At 33.2% G+C, this 19,985-nt stretch overlaps 1 protein-coding gene across 5 annotated transcripts in view; it reads left to right on the top strand.

Moving 5' to 3' along the window:
• The window catches only part of RNGTT (RNA guanylyltransferase and 5'-phosphatase), a 181,716-nt gene that overhangs the window by 10,341 nt on the left and 151,390 nt on the right, over window positions 1-19,985 (top strand). For all 5 annotated transcript variants that reach the window (XM_081140257.1, XM_081140260.1, XM_081140258.1 and 2 more), the window contains exons 3-8: window positions 774-877; window positions 967-1,055; window positions 9,712-9,787; window positions 11,646-11,886; window positions 12,298-12,407; window positions 13,581-13,682. In XM_081140257.1, coding sequence (XP_080996383.1) covers window positions 774-877; window positions 967-1,055; window positions 9,712-9,787; window positions 11,646-11,886; window positions 12,298-12,407; window positions 13,581-13,682 — 722 coding nt within the window. The remainder of the gene's footprint in view (window positions 1-773; window positions 878-966; window positions 1,056-9,711; window positions 9,788-11,645; window positions 11,887-12,297; window positions 12,408-13,580; window positions 13,683-19,985) is intronic.

Genomic DNA, 19,985 nt, shown 5'->3' with positions numbered 1-19,985 from the left:
CTTGCCATTCTTTCCAGAGAATATAGGTTTCAGAATGAGGTGGAAGATTTAGGATTAACTTTTTTCCTTGGCTCAGTTCAGGTGTGCATTTCTTAGCTAGACTATCTTGCCAGGATGAATGCAACTACGTCAGTTAGCGCTCAACAGAAATAATGTTTTTTGTTTCAGTGCAGAAAGAAAAACTTGCCGAGAGATGGGATTAAGTCATCAATGAGATTCACAAATATGGCAGTGTGTTCTGTTTTTTTCTTGATTATTTAAAGGATTGACAAGGAAATTTCGACTGTACACAGTTTTTACCCTGTATTACTCACTTTAGAATTTAACTACCTAACATGTGATGGCTGCTTGGAATGCTGGGCTGATGTGTGCCTGGAGCTTGTTTGGGTTGGGATGTATTTCAGATAGATGCTATCCCTTCCAACTAGCCTCTTGTCCTGTAAATCATAGGTGGAGCGGCAGATGCTGAAAACTATATTGGTGCTTGCTTTTTTAGTAGACTTTTGTGATGTTGAAGTGGAGTCTGTTTTGCTTATGTTCTTGTTTCATCATTAGTTTGGGGGTTAATTTATTTCATTTATTACATACTGAGTTCTCGTGCCTTGAATAAGACTTGGATAAGTGATACTTACATTGTTAATAGTTCATTGGCAGAGTGAGCATAAAATCTCCTGCAGTGTAGATGGATGAACTGGTGTATTGCTATTTAGTCAGCTTGTTTTGGAACAAATTCAGTTACTAGTAAATCTTCCCCTTTTTTTTTTTTAAATAAGGTTAAAATGGGCTTGCTGGTGGATTTGACAAATACTTCAAGGTTCTATGACAGAAATGACATAGAAAAAGAAGGAATCAAATATATAAAACTTCAGTGTAAAGGGTAAGTCATATATTAAAATTCTTTAATATTGAAACCTTTTGCTGAAATGTGTTCTCTCTTTTTTAAAAAAAGTGTTTTCATATTGCTAGACATGGTGAGTGCCCTACAACTGAGAATACCGAGACATTTATTCGTCTGTGTGAGCGGTTTAACGAAAGAAACCCACCTGAACTTATAGGTATGTTTTACTTGATTTTACCACTGTTGAATAGTTTGTGATTGGGTTTTCATTCTCATTTTTTCAACAGAGTTGATATGGAGGTATTTTTTTCTTTTTAAAGTAATCACGAATCACCAAGACTAACTTGCAGATTTATAAAAGAATTGAGTTTTTGTAGTTAAAAATTTTTTCAAAATAAAGCCCTGATTACTCCTCTTTGGATGTACTCTTGGGAAACTCTGCCTTAAACATTACAATTCCTCTTTGGATGTACTGTTGGGAAACTCTATCTTAAATATTACATATTTATTTTTTATAGTTTTACGTTTTATACAATATATATTATTCTGAAGCATTTTTTCACTCAGTATCTGAGAGTGATTCATGCTGATGTATGTAACTGTTCATTTTTCTGCTGTGTAGTATTCTATTACCTGAATACACTGCAGCTTATTCATCCTCCTGTTGATGGACAGTTCTTTCAGCAAATATTTATTGATTGCTTATATATTTACACATTCACATGAATTGTGTAACAAATACACATACACACATATATTTAGGTATACGACTGGGAAATATACAGCCTAAAATAACATTAAGGCCTTTATTTGAATGATTAAAAACAACTTTTCTCATTTGAGAGAAGCCATTGGAGGGGTATTGGCTAAATATACTTGAAAAATTCAGAGGAGGGCAGTCAAAAAGTCTTAGCATCTGGAATTAGATGTCATGATTTCAGAAAGATTAACAGTTACATTTAGAAAAAGAAATTGACCCTGATTATAAATTGTCCAGTTATATTTTTGGAAGAGCTGATAGGAAAATTTCTAAATTGCGTGTTTTACAGGTTATAAAAATTATAGAACTCTGCTACAGTATATATGTTTTATATCCTGGGTAGTGATTCTGTTCATGTGGATTGAAGTGAAAACATTTGCTTTGGTTCTGCCAAATTTTGGAGCACAGGGTGTACTGGCAATTATTTATTACAGTAATACTCTGGCAATAACTGGAGCTGGTTGCTGGTAACACCTTTTCAAATCAAAGGTGGTAATAAATCAATTTAAGTGTTCCTAGGATCTGAACATATTGACCTACTTTTACAGTATTTTAATTGTGTTTTAGTATCAGTGATGGAATTTTCATCAGCCTTGCATGCGTTCTTGCTGAGGCATACTTGTGACCAATAGTGAACATCTGTGACATGGCAAAATTAGACTTACTTATTTCAAAGCTACTCTTTTTTAAAAAAAATTATTTTTAAATTAGCTAGTATAATTGTTAATTCATTCATTTAGCCCAGTTGTGGGATAATGCTGTAGGCTTAATAGAAATGTAAAGTTCTTGAAACACACAGAAGCCTGAAACGTTTTTGGATCTTTAGAAAGAACTGTAGCTTCACAATCCCTTCTCTGAAACCTTGGGGCCAGATGCTTCCGGTTTTTACCATATGTTACCTCCTCTAAGGGCAGTACCTCCTAATTTTTTTTATTATGGAAGTTTGCAAATATACCAAAAGTAAGGAGAATAATAAAATGAAGTCCTGTGTATCTATCATCCAGCTTCAGTAATTATCATTTTGCTGAATTTTTCATCTTTTCCTCTCCTCCCTCTGACAATTTTTTTTTGAGTATTTTAACCCTTTGCGGTCGTATTAAATTTGGACATGGGTGTCGTACTGGTCGGAATTAATTTCCATTGAAAGAGCAGTGATACATAACATGCAAGATTATGAAGGATAAACAAGATTTATGAACTGATACATGAATGAATAGAGTTAAGATTCGTACGGTTCCTTGTTGTGGTGGCTGAGAGTAGACAAACGACCGCAAAGGATTAAAGCAAATCTCAGATACACTGTTTCAATAAAAATGTTTTAGTATGCATCTTTAACTGATAAGGATTCTTGGTTTTTATATAATCACCATGTAGTTATTATCAAAGAGAATAATTGAAAATTCCTTAATGTCATTTAAAGCCCAGTCCATTTTTAGATTTCCTCAATTATCTAAAGAATGTTTTTTTCAAGTTAGATTTTCAAACCAAGCTCCAACAGTATCTATATATTACAGTTTGTAATTATGTCTTGTCTCTTTGATTCTCTTTTTTAATGCCATCAATTTGTTGGAAAATCAGGTCATTTGTCCTGTGAAATATTCCAAATTCTGGATTTATCTTACTGCTTCCTTTTGGTGTCAGTTAAGTTGTTCCTTTATGTCCTGTTTGTCCTATAAATTGGTAGTTAAATCCACATAATTGTATTCAGTTTCAGGCAAGAATACTTTATAGAATATGTTGTATTACTTCCTTTCAAGCCACATCAGGAAGCACATGTCTGGTTGTCTCACTTTTTAGTGGTACTAAGTGGGCTGATTCCTCTTGTTGTAAAGTTCTTCATCTGTCTTTTACCTAATGATTTATGATTGTTGCCTTGATCCAGTATTTCATTAGGAGTTGCAAAATGATTTTTCTCATTCTCTCATTTCTTCATGTATTAGCTGGAATTCTTTATTAAGGAACTATTCCTTGGTTATCTCGAAATGTGGTTTGTACAGGAAAGGCAAGTTAAATATTTGATTCTTTCCTTTTATTTCTCAGTTTTCAGAATAGTGAGTTGGCATCTTATCATTCTCTAGCAGTGACTGATTAAATTTATTTTTTTGAGAATCTGTATGAACTGTGTATTTTTTTATATAGTTGATGTATTTAAGTTAGTTGCAGTCAACATTTATTCTTATGTCCATATTGCCTCTTCTAAGGCCAGTGGGAGTCCCTTCAAGCTGGTTTCTGTATATTTTTTGATATCACTCCATCGATGGTTTCCTTGTTTTCTGGCACAAGATGTTTTCCAGATGTGGAATCACTTATATTTCTAAGGGGTCTGCTTTCTGAGTTCCTTTTAGTGGAAAATAGTATTTAGTGACAGTCTGGGTGTTAGACAGCTTTTAAACACGTTAACATTTTTGTAGTTAAACATAAGGATATTCACACCAAGTGGGACAAATAGACTATAAATAATGTCACATCAGTTCAGGTTAAGTTTTGTCCCCAATTTACCAAGAATCTAATTTTTTTAGAGCTATTTTAAAGTTATAATTACAAACGAGATTATGTAGCAGTAGTGCATTTGTTTGCATGTACAGGAATAACTGTTTTGAGAATAGGATTTTGTGGACTGGAGAAATGAAAAAATCCATTTTGTGTTAAAAGAGATGCATCTGATTTCTTGGTAAATGGTAGACTATGTATAATAGACATAGAGCTTGACTAATGCCTGTAATTACTTTATGTGTTTCTAGTTATAAACACATGTGACAGCTTTGTGAATATGTATTTTCATGAGTAGCAGATGCTTATTTTTGTAAAAAAAAAATCTTTAAATATTTAAGATCACTTGGCACATTACAAGTTCTTAATAATTATTAGTTTCTTTTTAACATTTTTATTTTTGTTGCTCATTTCTACCAGGTCTCAACCTCAGCATTATTGACACTTTGTACTGGAGAATGCTTTATTTTGGGGGACTCTCCTGTGCATTGTAGGATGTTTAACAGAATCCCTGGCCTTATCCCCTAGATGCTAGTTGTGACAATTGAAAATGTCTCCTTACATTCTCAGATGTTCTTGGATGAGGTGGAAGGTAGGGGGCAGAAGTGCCCCCAGTGGAAAACCACTGATTTAGACTGATCAGATAAGTTTTTTGATCCTAAAAATATAATTTACAGTGGAACCTCAGTTCTCAAACTTAATTCATTCAGGAAGGCTGTTTGAAAACCAAATCATTTTTCCCACTAGAAATAATATAAATTGAATTAATCTTTTCTAGACCCCCAAATGATTCCGTTTTAACCTTTCTTATATACAGTACATATCTAATGCACTCTTTAATCTATAAATAAACATGTTAAAAACAAAAAGGACATGAAATGTAAATGAAAATTTAACAAAAAAGGAAATGAAATGTATAGTAAAAAATGAAAATTTAATAATAAAAAGCAGCAACAAAAGCAAAAAAACATGAAAATACTCACAGCACAATTTCCTGAGATGTTAACAACATGAGGTTTAGCGGTACACTGACTCATACTTGCGAATTCTCTCCTTTATTTGTTACCTGAGAGACCCATGACTGATGATGTGTATCAGGCATCAGCATGAAAGAGTTGTTGAGTTGAGAGATGGGAGATGTTCTAGAACTGAGGTTTGACTGGATCTTACTAGTGAGATAGAAAGGAAATTGTGTTTATTGAGATCAGGCTTTATTTAAAGATATGTTCCCACTAGCCCTTTATAAGTCACCTCTTTCTGATTTATACTTATATATCCATTATGTATATTATCTTTTTCTCCTTTTGTTGGGGAGATTGTTTCTTCTCTTGATTTGAGAACTACAGTTTTCCCTTAGTATGTAGATTACTGTTAATAATTTTTGAAATGCTCTTTAAATTTATTTCATTATTCTTAGCTTACCTAGAAAATGAAGACAAATTTGAATAAGAAGTTGACTTTAAATAGTTAACAGTGAGCTAATCTTTAGTTTTAAACTGTGCTTTTTACTTGCCACTAGATGGACCTATTCTCATAATGAACTGAGGAAAACTGAAATCTTTTTTTTTTTTTTTAAATCCTCACCCAAAGATGTTTTCATTGATTTGTTGAGAGGGAGGAAGGGAGAGAGAACCATGGGTGTGGGAGAGAAACATCCATCTGTTACTTCCTGTACGTGCCTGACTGGGGAATTGAACCTGCAACCTAGGTATGTGCCCTGACTGGGAATTGAACCTGCAGTCTTTTGTGGCATGGGATGATGCTCCAACTAACTGAGCCACCCAGCCAGGGCTGAAATCTTTTCTTTTCAACGTTGAAGACATATCAGACTAAGCTTGTAGTATACTTAATGGAATTATTTTACATTAATGCATAATCTTCCTTTTTGGGGGTAGAGATTTGTCAGTAAGACTAAAACTTTATGTATTTTCATAACAAATAATATTAAAAGAGCAATTGTACTTTCTTAAATTATATATTGTCACATGACAATCACTTAATTGCCAATTATTCTTATATTTCCTATTCATAAAAATATTTAATCTTGTTAGAGTAAAAATTAGATGCAAAAAACAGTAGTGGTTAAAGGAGAGAAACATATCTCAAGTTAAAATATTTGTTGCTTAAATTGGTCTGAAATAAAAAGCAGAAAGGAAATTTACATGTTGGGTTAAAATATATGTTGAATAAAAAAGTCTGTTTACAGCTAATGTTTTTGTGTAACGTTTTTGAATTCCCCTTTCTTACAAGGCAGTGGAGAATGATGGAATTTATAGAATTTCATTATTACACCCATTTACTTCTAAGAGGGGTCTTTTTCTGTACAGGGCTGATCTCTTTATTTTTTATTTCTTCCCTTCAGAAATCTCATTTTAGTTATAACTTTGTTCTATATATTGTCAACCTCTGTGATTTAACTAGGTCTTTTTCAGCCTGTGAACATATCTAAGCCTCTCATATTAAATATTATCACTTGTGCAAAAAAGCCCCCCCAAGCCCCAAACCCCCGAATCCCCCAAACTACACCTTTCTTTCTGTTTTATATTTTGCCTTTCCCTTCCCAGCTGACTTTTTGAAAGATTGATACTTGAATTTATTTATTCTCATTCACTATCTTGCAATCTGGAGTCCTGCCTCTGCACTCTTAAATCAAATCACGACTTTCAGTTCTAATCATTATGTGACATTTAAACAGCCAACCTCTAATGTCTTGAAACTTCCTTTTTCTTTGTTTTCTTGACACCATAACAGTTCATTTTTAGTCTTGAAAGGTTGGTTTTCCTCATATTTAATCCTTAATTTTCTTCTCTTATTTTACATATCCATTCTCAGTGATCTTATCTACACCATAGACCCGTTCCATAGCTGACTATATATATATGTATATATATATACAAACATACACACACACACATATATATTGATTATTTTGAATCTACAACTCTAGCCAGACCTCTCTGTGAAGCTCTTTACCGTTATTTACAAATACTTCTAAGTCCCATAAGAACCTTAAACTCAGCATATCCAACTCATTGCCTTGCCTGTAAGATGATATAAACTCCTATACTTCTTAACCTAGTACATGGTACCATTGCCCAATTAGTCACCCAAATCAGAAAACAAAACTCCTTTGAAATCTTTTCTCTCAGTGTTGACAGTCATTCACCCCTCAGATTTCGGACTCTACCTTAAATGTCTCTTCAGTGTGTCTCTCCCCTTTGTCCCCATCACCATGACTCAGACTCTTAGCTCACACATCAGCTGTGGAGATGGCTTCCTTACTGGCTTTTTTGCTTCATTGTTGCTTCCTCTGTGTCTTCTGTTCAGCTGCCATTAAAGTGGATTGTCTGAAACCTGATAATTTTATTGCCATGCTTAAAATTTTCTAATATCTCCCCATTGCCCTTATTATTTCTTCAGTGTAATGCACAAGTTTCTCCAGGACTTTGACCCTCTCACTGTCTCCAGCTGTATTTGCCATTACTTTCTTATCATGTTCCATGCTCTAGTCGTTAATTCATTTAAAGTTTGCCGTATGTGCTATTTTTATTCGTAAATTTACATTTGCACAAACTGCTCCTACTGTCTGCATTTCCTTTGTATCCTTGTTTATTCAACATTATTCATTGACTAATTTTTTTTTTAATCCTCACCCAAGAATATGTTTTTATTGATTTTTAAGAGAGGAAGGGAGAGAGGGAGGAACACCGATGTGAGAGAAATATCTATTGGTTGCCTCACCTACATTTGACCCACATTTGATATGCGCAGTCTTTTTTATTATAGTTGTTCTGATTAGTGTGTAGGGTAATCTCATTGTGGTTTTAATATCCAGATTATAATGATGTTGACCATCTTTTTATGTGCTTCTTGACCATTTACATATATTCTTTTGTGAAGTATTTATTCAGATCTTTTGCCCAGTTTTTAAAAAACTGGGTTTTTCATCTTACTGAATTGTCAGAGTTCTTTATATATTCTGGATCCAAGTTCTTTGTCAGATATACGTATTGCTAATATTTTCTGTGGCTGGTGTTTTTCTTTTCTTTTTTTAATGAATAATTTTTAAAAAAAATATATATATCTTTATTGATTTCAGAGAGAGGAAAGGAGAGGGAGAGAGAGAGACAGAAACAGTCATTGATCGAGCCCGCAACCCGGGCATGTGCCCTGACCCGGAATCGAACCCCGATCGCCTGGATCCTAGGTCGATGCTCAACCGCTGAGCCACGCCTGGCCGGGCTGTTTTTATTTTCTTAATGGCATCTTTTTAAAGAGGAAACAGTTACTATTTTGAAGTAGTCCAATTTATCAATATTTCAAGTTTTCCCCCCCATGTTTTATCTAGGAAATCTTCTCCTATACTAAGGTTGCAAAGATTTTCTCCCCTTTTTTTCTGGAAGTTTTGTAATTTTAACTTTCAGTTTATTTCTTATTTGATTTTGGTTGTACTCTAGCAGGATGCTTTATTATTGTTATTTATTTTATTTTATTTTTTAATCCTCACCTGAGGTTATTTTTTCCCATTGATTTTTAGAGAGAGTAGAAGGGAGGGAGGGGGAGAGAGAGAGAGAAAGAGAAAGAGAGAAACATCAATGTGAGATAGACACATTGATTGGTTGCCTCCTGCATGAGCCCTGACTGGGACCTGGACTTGAACCTGCAACTCAGGTACTTGCCCCTGACCCGGAATTGAACCCAAGAGCCTTTGGTGCTTGGGCCAATGCTTTAACCACTGAGCCATACCAGCCAGGCTATTAGGGTACTTTATATACACACAGAGAAGAGTAGTTTGTAAAAGGTAACATTAAAAAGAAAGACATAGCCTTAAATGTCAGGGTAGCCTACCATTTAACAGAGATAACAGGAAAGTCTTTATTTTGAGGTTTGCAGGAGAGTGAGTTGACCTGGCAGTAAAGTTGTCATGTTGTTAATGTCCATCAAGCTGTTGTTATTGCTTTTTCAGAGTAGTTAAAATGACTTAAAATGCAATTATTTTTGGAATTTATGAAGCTCATTTGCAGCTTTTCAGAACGTAGAGGTAGGACCACACCGATCTCAAATATGTCGTAAAAAAAGATTTAAGAAAAATAAATTTTTTTCCCCTCAGCAGTTTTTTCTTCTAAAAGTTTTTTTTGAAAGATTATAAGGTAATATAAAGATACAATCAGTTGGTTTCTAGAGAACTTCAAAGTAGTTTTATTTTTATTGTACTGTGTATATCTATCAGTTAGTCAGTTATTTTCTGTATCCAGTAAGGGTTGTGTGTGTGTGTGTCTGTCCACCCTTAGAGTTGTGTGTTTGCTGAAAATACCTCTTTATTTAAAATGCTTGAAATCTTTTAGTTTTAGAGAACTCTTTAGATCCTAGAGACAATTTGTAATTAATAAATCAACATATGTTATAATAAATCAATATTATATTTAAACTTCTAATTAGTGCTATAAATTAGATTCTGAGCAACTGACAAGTTACTGATAGTTATAAGAGAGGTCTGAGTTTTTAAAAATGTAGTTATTTTATAAAATGATTGAAATGTTATGATTGCAGATTGGAATTTTAAAGTAGACTGTGGCCTCTGAAGTGATTATTAATTTTAAAACAATGCTACTTTATTTACTAGGTGTTCATTGTACCCATGGTTTCAATCGCACTGGTTTCCTCATATGTGCCTTTTTGGTGGAGAAAATGGATTGGAGGTATTTGTTTCTTGTTTTAATGGGAGAGAAGACATATTTAGTAATTGATAAAAAATGTATTTTTTCTTTTCTTTTCAGTTTTAGCACTTTATATTGCCAAGTTTTTAGTGAAGTCATGATTAATATAATTTGAATTTGTTTTCATTTTAGATTTGTTAATCTTTAGAATGCCATGCATTACCTGGTATTTTTGTACTAAGTAGCACTTTAGTTGAGGGCTTATGGATCCCATATACTATGTATTTTCTTTTCTAGATGTTTTTCTCTTATCAGAGGCAAATTCTCCCTATATTTTGTGTTTTATTCACCTTTGGAAGTTACTATTATTTTTCTCATTTTTAACAGTACCTTTTTATAGCTGTTAAGCACTGGGAAAAACTTACAATGCTATATGGAGAAGGTATTTTTGGGACAGAGTTACTCTATTTAAACCAATCAGCATGTTTTTTTGTTTGTTTTTAAATATGTTTTTATTGATTTCAGAGAGAGGAAGGGAGAGGGAGAGAGAGATAGAAACATCAATGATGGAGAGAGTCATTGATCAGCTGCCTCCTGCTTGCTCCCTACTGGGGATCAAGCCTGCAACCCAGGCATGTGCCCTCACCAGGAATTGAATCATGACCTCCTAGTTCATAGGTCAACGCTAACCACCTAGCCATACTGGCCTGGCTGGGCAATCAGCATGTTTTATTGAGCACCAGTTGTTAGTGAAATACCTTTTTAGATCCTGAGACATTAGAACTTTAGTTACTCAAAAATTCCTGAGAGAATGGGATATTACTAACTGAATTTCCTCATTTACTGATTGAGGCTCATTATTTTGTTTACAAAGCCTTTCACACAGTAGGTACATATCTGATTATATTTTATTTCCCTGTTCATGTGTCCTCTGGGGTTCTCTTCCACATGCACTTCTAGTGTAGCCTTTCTGGCCTTTCCAATATTCTATACCAGCAATTTTCAACCTTTTTCATCTCATGGCACATAAATTAATTACTAAAATTCTGTGGCACACCAAACCAAAAAACATATTTTTGGCTGATCTGACCAAAAAAAAAAAGTATAATTTTGATTCATTCTCACCAGACTACTGTTGTGTTGGCTGTTGTCATTTTTTTATTTGACAATCTGAGGGAAAAGAGGTCAGTGCCCCTAACTACATAGTCAGGTATTGCATGTTTTAAAGATTCTTGCGACACACCGGTTGAAAATCGCTGCTCTACACAATAACCCGAGAGACCCCAGAGACAACAACCTGTTAGATTCAGCCTATGCTTAGCCTTTTCTCTGATGACCTATGCTCATATTGCCTGGGTTTGTTGAAAGTTCCTGAAAAACCAGCATGCTTTTTACTTTTACTGATATTGCTATTCACATTTCTTTGACATTTTTCTTAGAGTCAGACCTCAACCTTTATTTTGTTTGTTTGTTTTTTAATCCTTACCCAAAGATATTTTTTCCATTGCTTTTCAGAGAGAGAGAGAAACATCAATGAGAGGGAGACACATTGATTAGTTGCTTCCTGCACACGCCCTGACCGGGGTCGAGGATCCACTAGGTCCAGACCTCAACCTTTAAAGCTTTATTTAAATTTCATAGACTCTACCCAGGTCTCTTCTATACGCTCATTGCAGTTTACTTCTTGAGTTAGGGATTGTCAACATACCTTATGTTAAAACTCTTTCAGAATGAATTTGTCCCTTAATAGGTTGAATGCCTTAAGAATGGGACTGTGATTTGTCTATTTTGTAAATCTCTATATATCTCATATGGTGCCTTTAAATATAATAAGTAAGTTTTGAGAAATATGCATAAATAGAGAATAGTGAGGAAATTGCATGGTGTTTGTTTTCCTTAGTATTGAAGCAGCAGTTGCCACTTTTGCTCAAGCGAGACCACCAGGAATTTATAAGGGTGATTATTTGAAAGAACTTTTTCGTCGCTATGGTGATATAGAGGAAGCACCACCCCCACCTGTCTTGCCAGATTGGTGTTTTGAGGATGATGAAGAGGAAGATGAGGATGAGGATGGGAAAAAGGAATCAGAACCTGGGTCAAGTGCCTCCTTTGGCAAAAGGAGAAAAGAACGATTAAAACTGGTAATGTTTAAAAATATTATAGTCTTTACCTTTCTCTTCATCAGATTTGTGAAAATAAATATTCATGAGATTTATGAAAATGGGATGTTGACTATGTTTTACTACATTTGTGAGGTTATTTCATTCTAGCTATTTCTAAAAGTTCTTGATAGCCATGAGTCTTTGCCTTTTCTGCAAGAAAAGTTTTTTATGTGAATTCATCTTGTTTTTGTTTCTTAGGTAAACCAAAGAACTCCTACACATTAGATTGCAAATTTACTATTTCTTTGCAAAGTACTGTGAAATTCCAATTAAATATCTTTTGAAAAATTTTACTGATGTTTTACAAAATTGTCACGGAGTTAACCTAAATGACTCTGTCTCTCAGTCAAGAATTTGAATTCTAATAAAATATTTTTCTTTTATTTTCAGGGTGCTATTTTCTTAGAAGGTGTAACTGTTAAAGGTGTAACTCAAGTAACAACTCAACCGAAGTTAGGAGAAGTACAGCAGAAGTGTCATCAATTCTGTGGCTGGGAAGGGTAATAAATATTTTAATGTTTTAAATAAAACTTATTCTTACTCTGCAAAACTTAATATTGAAACAAATATTAACATAGTTTCTTTGCTTCTTGAAATTTGTATGTTTACATAGAGTGCTTAAAAAGATGTTAAGTAGATTTTATCAGATTTTTCTCAAGACAAGTGGTGTACTAAATATATAGTTGAGTAAAAAATTAGTTGACTCACATGTCTTCCTAAAGGAACAGAAAGTTACTGTTGTCACTCTCTAGTATTTGTTTTGTGTGTTTGATTCTACTGTTGCACATTAATGTTTGGATCACCCTTATTGTATTAAGGGAGAAGAGGTGAAAATTGAATGTGCTACATTTTTCAGTTTTTCTATAATCAGAAACCTGGGAGAATCAGCTTTAAATGTATTCTGCCCCCTACCATGACTTGAAATTATTTATCAGGCATTTCATGGGAGAGGATTCAGGAAAGAGTTCACTGTTCGTATCTCTTGCTCTCTAATCTTGCATGGTCACTTCTGTTGATCATTGCTATCTGTGGTGGAAAATTGTAATACAGCTGGAACATAATGAAACAGGATTATGAACTTAAAAATTCCTAATATAAATAACTCTTTGACTGGTACATAGAGATCAATCACCTAGAAATAATTTTAACTAAAAGATGAAAATGATGATGAAGTGATACTGATTTTAGTGTTGTGTTAAACCCTTGCCAGTGTCCTTTAATCTTGATCTACATTTCTCCTGTTTTGTCACTTCTGGGCATCCTTTGAGGAGAAACTTGCCAACCCTGCGCAGTTATGCCAAGTTGGCATTGTCGTGATGGAACATGGGGTCTAGAATAATGTAAAATAACTAAAGTAAGATTTAAACTTCTTCTTGATTTAAAAGACTTGTCAACATACCTGCTTTACTATTTAAATCATGTATATTAAAATTTAAAAATTGATTCAAGAGGTATAGTAGTGGCAATTAGAATCTTGATAACTTGTGTTCTAAAATATCAAGAAAATGATAACCTTTTGTTAGCATTCTTGTGAAATCTAATATTTCAATAGACATTAATCTCATGATAGGGAGAACATTGTAATAAATGTGTGACTCATGTGAGGTTGGTTTCAGACATGTATTGCTTTGTATGGATAGTAGCCATATAGTAATAAAATGTTCTTCTTTAAGGTCTGGATTCCCTGGAGCACAGCCTGTTTCCATGGACAAGCAAAATATTAAACTTTTGGAGCAGAATCCATATAAAGTAAGCTGGAAAGCAGATGGTACCCGGTAAGTTGGAATTCTAAAAAAAGTTATACAAATAACACTAATGCTTGAAGAATATTATTTTGTTGTTAGAGAAGGCTTGCACTCTGGGGAGTATGAATTTCTGACTTGAATAGCAAAACAAGGCATGTTTAAAATATTGGATAATTTTGTTTTGTTCATATTCTTAGCTATCTAATACTCTCACTCTGCTAATTTTTTGGTTTCAGAGTTCTGTTAGTTTTACATAAATCTATACCAAGTTTAGGTTTGAAAGTGTTTTTTCTCTTGATGATATTGTGCTTTTTGGTATATCTGCTGCCTTCCCACCAGCTTGTCTTCAGTGGTTGCTGGGCACTTTTAAAATTAACAGATGTGCTGTCAGATTCTTTTTGTAATTTTATATACCCTTAAGGTTGTTATATTCTGCTTTTTGTTTGTTTTTTTTTAAATATATCTCTATTGATTTTCAAGAGAGGAAAGGAGAGGGAGAGAGAGAGAGAGAAACATCAGTGATGAGAGAGTCATTGATCGGCTGCAGCCCGCAACCCTGGCATGTGCCCTGACCAGGAATCGAACCCTGATCTCCTGGATCCTAGGTCGACATTCTACCGCTGAGCCACGCCCGGCTGGGCAAGGTTGTTATATTCTTACAACAACGCTTAGTTTCAAATATCATATTCCTAAGTTGTAAAATATTTATTAGTATAAATATTATGCTTCCTCAATAATAACTTTTTGTTTTGTAATCCATATTTTTATAGCTTTGCTATATGTATTTAGCAAATCTTCCTTTAGCAAATGGTTATGATAGTTGAAATAATTATTTTAACAGATATTAACATAGGAGTCCTATTAACTTTCATAATAAAGAAAATGTTTTAGAATAATTAGGAATGCATATATATTTTACTTTTTTTCCAGCTTTATTGAGGTATAATTAACACATCTTGGGTAATTTAAAGTATACAATATGTTGATTTTATGCACTTATGTATTGCAAAGTGATTACTACCATAGCATTCGCTAACACCTCCAATCACTTAACATAATCACCATTTCTTTTTTGTGGTGAGAAAATTTAGAATCTATTGTCTTAGCAAGTGTATAATACAGTATTAGTAGCTATAACCACCATGCTATACATTAGATCATGTTAGAAGTTTGACCAACATCTCCCCCTTTACATCACTCCTTCAACCTGTGGTGACCACCATACTAGTGTCTGTTTCTATGATTTTGGCTTTCTTAGATTTCACATATAAGTGATATACGGTATTTATCTATTTTATTAATATTTATTGTTAATATCTGTGTCTAATTTATAAATTAACTTTTATCATAGGTATGTATATATGGAAAAAAACATAGTATATATAGGTTTTGGTATTATTCATGGTTTCAGGTATCCACTGGGGTTCTTGGGACATAGTCCCCTGTGGATAAAGGGGGGGATGCTGTATGCCAACCACATCTTCTTTGTTCATCTGTTGATGGACACTTAGGTTGTTTTTATATCGTGGCTATTGTGAATAATGCTGCAGTGAAAATGGGAATGTAGATATCTCTTTGAGATCCTGTTTTTATATTTTAGTTTTTAGATGTTATTTTAAAGATGATATAGATTGCATTTAATTTTTATGAGAAGTTTTTGAATATCAAAGTGGCAATTATACCTTTTGTATTATTCTTTCTTCACCTGCATTTAATTTGTGGTGACTTTAAAAGATACATATGGAGACATGGAGGCAGGCGGATACAACTTGATTTTAATAATTGAATACAATGATATTATTTCAACATGATATACTTTCTAGTAATTTTATTTTTATTATTTGGGGATCTATCAAAATATTTTCTTTCATTTGTCTTTGTTAGAAAGTCTCTTCAACTTAGCATTTTTTGGGCTTTTTTTGGTATTTTGTAGATAAAGTTTATTAAAGTTCAGAAAATAACAAAAAGAAGGAAATAAAAATAGTCATTGTATCACCTAGAGATTTATCACCACTGCCGTCATTGTGGTATTGACCTTATTCTTTTGGTTCTTAAACAGTTTTTAATACTAATGCTTGATATACTGAGTTCAAATAATTAACAAACTTTGTTTTACATATATATCTCTTATATATTTACATATAGATGTTCATTTTTTCACAGTATTTTGAATTTACTTTAAAAATGAACTAGCTTCAAAAAATTAATATATGATAAAAAATTCAAACAATATAGAGAGGTAAAATGAAAAATTTAAGTTTGCTTTCTGTGCTCCTAGGAGTATTCATTCTACATGGATGAATCTATAAGCATGGTACAGGTAAAGATTCAGATGCAGGTAATTTGAATGACACACCTCTTCATGCTCTCCTCCCTGGGTATATATACTTTTGAAGAATAAGTAAAAATTAACCTCATTGCTTATTTTCAGAATGTTGAAATTAATTAATTTTTTTGGTTTATAATACATTTAGAGACTATTAAATTGGTAGTAGGAATTAGCCTAAGTTGAGTTTTTGTTGAGATGTATATTTTTAATAGATATGTAACAATGTCTTAACAGATTTATTACCTTTTTGAGTGGTTTGAGTGGAGAAAGAGTGAAAAAACAAGATAAGGAACAAAGGTGTCCATCTCTAGGCTTTGTACAACAAAATGGCCTGGGGATTTGGGGGTGAGGCTTAGTTTTGATCTGATGAGTTTCAGATTCTGGACACTCTTTACTTTCCACATTGCCTTTTCCATAGTATCTAAGGCTGTGATCATCGCAAAATAATGAAGTCTGCAAGATTTGTCCTTTGTATTTCGCCATCTTCCTTTCATTTATGTTCCCTCCTCTGCAGTTGTATACCCCTTTCTCTGTGTCTCAGTACTGTTAGACCTTTAAATGAATAGCTAAAGTAATTTGAGCTAATATGTTTTTGACTGATAATTGAAATATCTCATTTACCACTGAACCATGCTCCACCAAAACCAAAAGGCAGCCTACTGAGTATTTATTTGAATACCCACTCTGTCCTAGGGTACTCTATTGTGGGAGTAAAACATTTGTGTGAGATGTCGATTTGATTTACTTCAAATCTAGACATCAGTTGGGGGGAATGGTCATTTAACAGTACTGTTTGTTCCAACCCAAGGAACATGTTATTTCCCTCCATTTATTTAAGTCATATTTATTTTGTCTCAGCAGTGTTGTGTAGCTTTCTGTGTAGAGGACTGGTGCTTTGATAAGATTTTTTTATTTAAGTACTTTACTAACTATATAAATTTAAGAGGTAAATTAAGCCTTTCCTGCCCCTTCATTAATCATGTCCCATGCTTTTGTTTTAACAGAGTGCTTGATTTATATTTTGTTCAGACAGCTTCTAACAGATTTATGCAGAATGGTGTAATTACCCCAGGTAGTTAGTAGCTTACTTGGATCCCTTGATATGTATCTGATTAATAATGTTTGTAGCAGATGTTCTTCTAATGGCTGGAGCTGAATGTTCAGACAGGAATAGTGTGGATAAGGTAATGAGACACTAGACTAGAAAAGTCTTACGTACTGAGAGGAATATTAAAGAGGTTTCAGATGTCTCTGGAATAATTTTCAGTGGAGTACAAAAACCAAACTATAAAACCAAACTATGTTTTATGCTATTTAGAAACAGAATGAGTAAATCAAATTATGATCCTGTGTATACTATAATTTAGATTGTTCACTTAGTTGTTTTTCGGTTCCACATGAGGTAAGAGATTAGAACAAATATAAATTTCTACTTAGCTCTTTTTCTTTTGTTTGAAAAGCAAATACTTCTTTATGGTATATAACATAAGAACTTTGACTGAATATTAGTATTAAATAAGAACTTATTTCCTATGTTATTTAATGGTAAATATTAATTATAGCCATAACATCATATCTAATATATAGAAACTCACTACTGCATAAAGTTATACCTGGAAAAAATATTTAGTTTTTATACTGTTCTAGGGAGAGTTAAGAGTTTTTGTGGAGGCATCTGAGGGGCCAGAAACCAGAAAATAAATTACTTGCTTCAATTCTACAAGTAGATAGCAAAGTTAGCAGCACAATTCCATGATACTTTAAGAACTGGTTATTTGCTCACATGTTCTAGTCCATTATGTGTGATTATAGAAAACAAATCCGTTCCTCTTCATGAATCAGTGAAAAATTGTTTGCAAGAATTGTAATTGATTTTTTTTTTTTTAAGAATGCCTAATTTATACAAAAGAAAATTGCAGTAGCCGTATCAGGGACAAATATAAAATAAAACTTTTGGTATATCTCTTTTGATGTTTTCTTCTTATGAAGATGGATTGCTTTATAAAAATAAAATCTTTTTTACATCTTTCTGCCCCTTTGCTATGTAAGTGCTGTGTAAATCATTTTAAGTGACATGTACATTTTATTTCAGATCAGTTTAAATCTGAGTAATCTCTGTGGCATTCCAACCTCTCTGATGGAGGACCACTTAAAAGGATACTGTATTTTACATATTTAATTTGTGTGTGGCTATGAAGTTCTAAAAAGCATAACCTATAGCATTCATGGTAATTAGTTCAAATGAAGATATTATTTGATTTCACACTTGAAAGCCTGATAAGGTCATTCTATATTCTCATTATGAATGGAGCTACTTTATGTAAAAGAAACTAAAATAACCAACAGTGTCTTTTTATGTATAGAACTGGTAGATTTCATGAGATTTGTTTACCAGTATTGGAATTAATTACCTGATTTATGCAATGGATAACAGTTTTGCTGTTTTCCCATTATTCTGAAAGCTTTTCAAATCCTCTTAATTAGGTCAAGATCAATGATGTCTAGACCTTATTAAACCTTTTTCATTATTAGTTGTGACTTTTTTTAACTTGAACTTGATACACATTCCAGCAAAAATGTCTTTTTTTGTCTTGTGATTCTGGTTTTGTAATAATGAAGAAATGATAGTATCTTTAAAAATATTCTCCATTATAAATAATTTATATTCATTGTAGAAAATTTAGAAAAAGAAGATAAGGAAAGGACAAAAAGCACCTATAATCACCAGTTAGCTTTTGGTGTATATGCTTTCAGACCTTCCTCTGAATATATTCTTGTGTTTAGTTAAATGAAAATCTATTCATTCCACAATATTTTCTTAGTGTGTATTATGTACCAAGTACCATTCTAGGTGCTAGAAATTATGGTGTGGTCCCTGCTATATTGGAGCTTCTGTTCGGTGAAATGTTTTCTACATAAATTGTTTAGTATCTATGATTTATAGTTTAGTAATCTGCTATTTTTACTTAATGTAACCTCAGTATTTTTCTATTTCATTAAATATTTTCAATTAGATGACTAAAAATAATATAATTTCTTTTTTAAGGTAGTACTTGTTTATGGCTAAATGAATCTAATACTGAATAGTTTATAATGGAGAGCAGTAGAACTCTTTCCTATCTCTTCTCTCCATCAGTTGTGATCCCTAAAGGCAATCACTTTTAACCTTTTTTTAACCCTTTCTGTTTTTTACTTATTCTGTGATTATCTCCAAATCTCTAAATAATATGTTTATATTACTGTTTATTAATCAACCTTTGGTGAGTTCCTAGTGTGCTCACTGAGGATGGAGCTCACCAAAATCTTGGTGTCCATCTTCTCTTCTAGTGTCTCATTATAGTTAAACTATTACTGCTAGTTCTTTATCTATCATGCCTGTATATTTAATCTTTTCTTTATCCTAATAACCCCTATGTAGTGTTTGACAGCCCTTGTGAGATGAGTACTTTAGAGTTTCCTTTCTTCTATCTACCTCTATTATGTTAGCTCTAATTTTAATATTGTCAACTCCATTTACATTTATGTGCTGTTGGGTAAACATAAAGCTTTTGTTTCAAGTCTGTGGTTGAATTTAATTAGGGAAAATAATTAAAAAATTTTTTTCACTGGAACTTTTGTTTAAATTACCAGGAAGGAATAGATTTCTTTTTTTATGACATGAAAAGAGAAATCACTAATATTTCAAACATACAGGGATTAATAATAGAATTGCGTACAAAGGCATTGAAAGGATGGAGAAGCAAAAGAGTCACCTCAAAATTGGGGATCAACGAGCTGCTGCTGACTGTGGTTGGAGCTTGTTTAGCCTTTGCTGCTGATGTGCTAGAGGAGAGGACCTCAGCTCTGGCTGTTGCTGCTGGAATGCATTCAGTGCTGCAGTTTAGCAGCCACTCACTGAGGGCATCTCCACTGAGGAGCAGAGCCCATACTCCTGTGGCTGCTGCCTTCAGTGCCACCTGAGATGCTGCCAGAAGCAAATCAATATTTGCTTCTTTTCTTTCTTT

Source organism: Miniopterus schreibersii (genome assembly GCF_964146895.1).
Source record: "Miniopterus schreibersii genome assembly, chromosome: 6".
Lineage (NCBI taxonomy): Eukaryota > Metazoa > Chordata > Mammalia > Chiroptera > Miniopteridae > Miniopterus > Miniopterus schreibersii.
The sequence above is the reverse complement of the archived record's forward strand: the minus strand, read 5'-3'. Positions and strand labels throughout refer to the sequence as shown.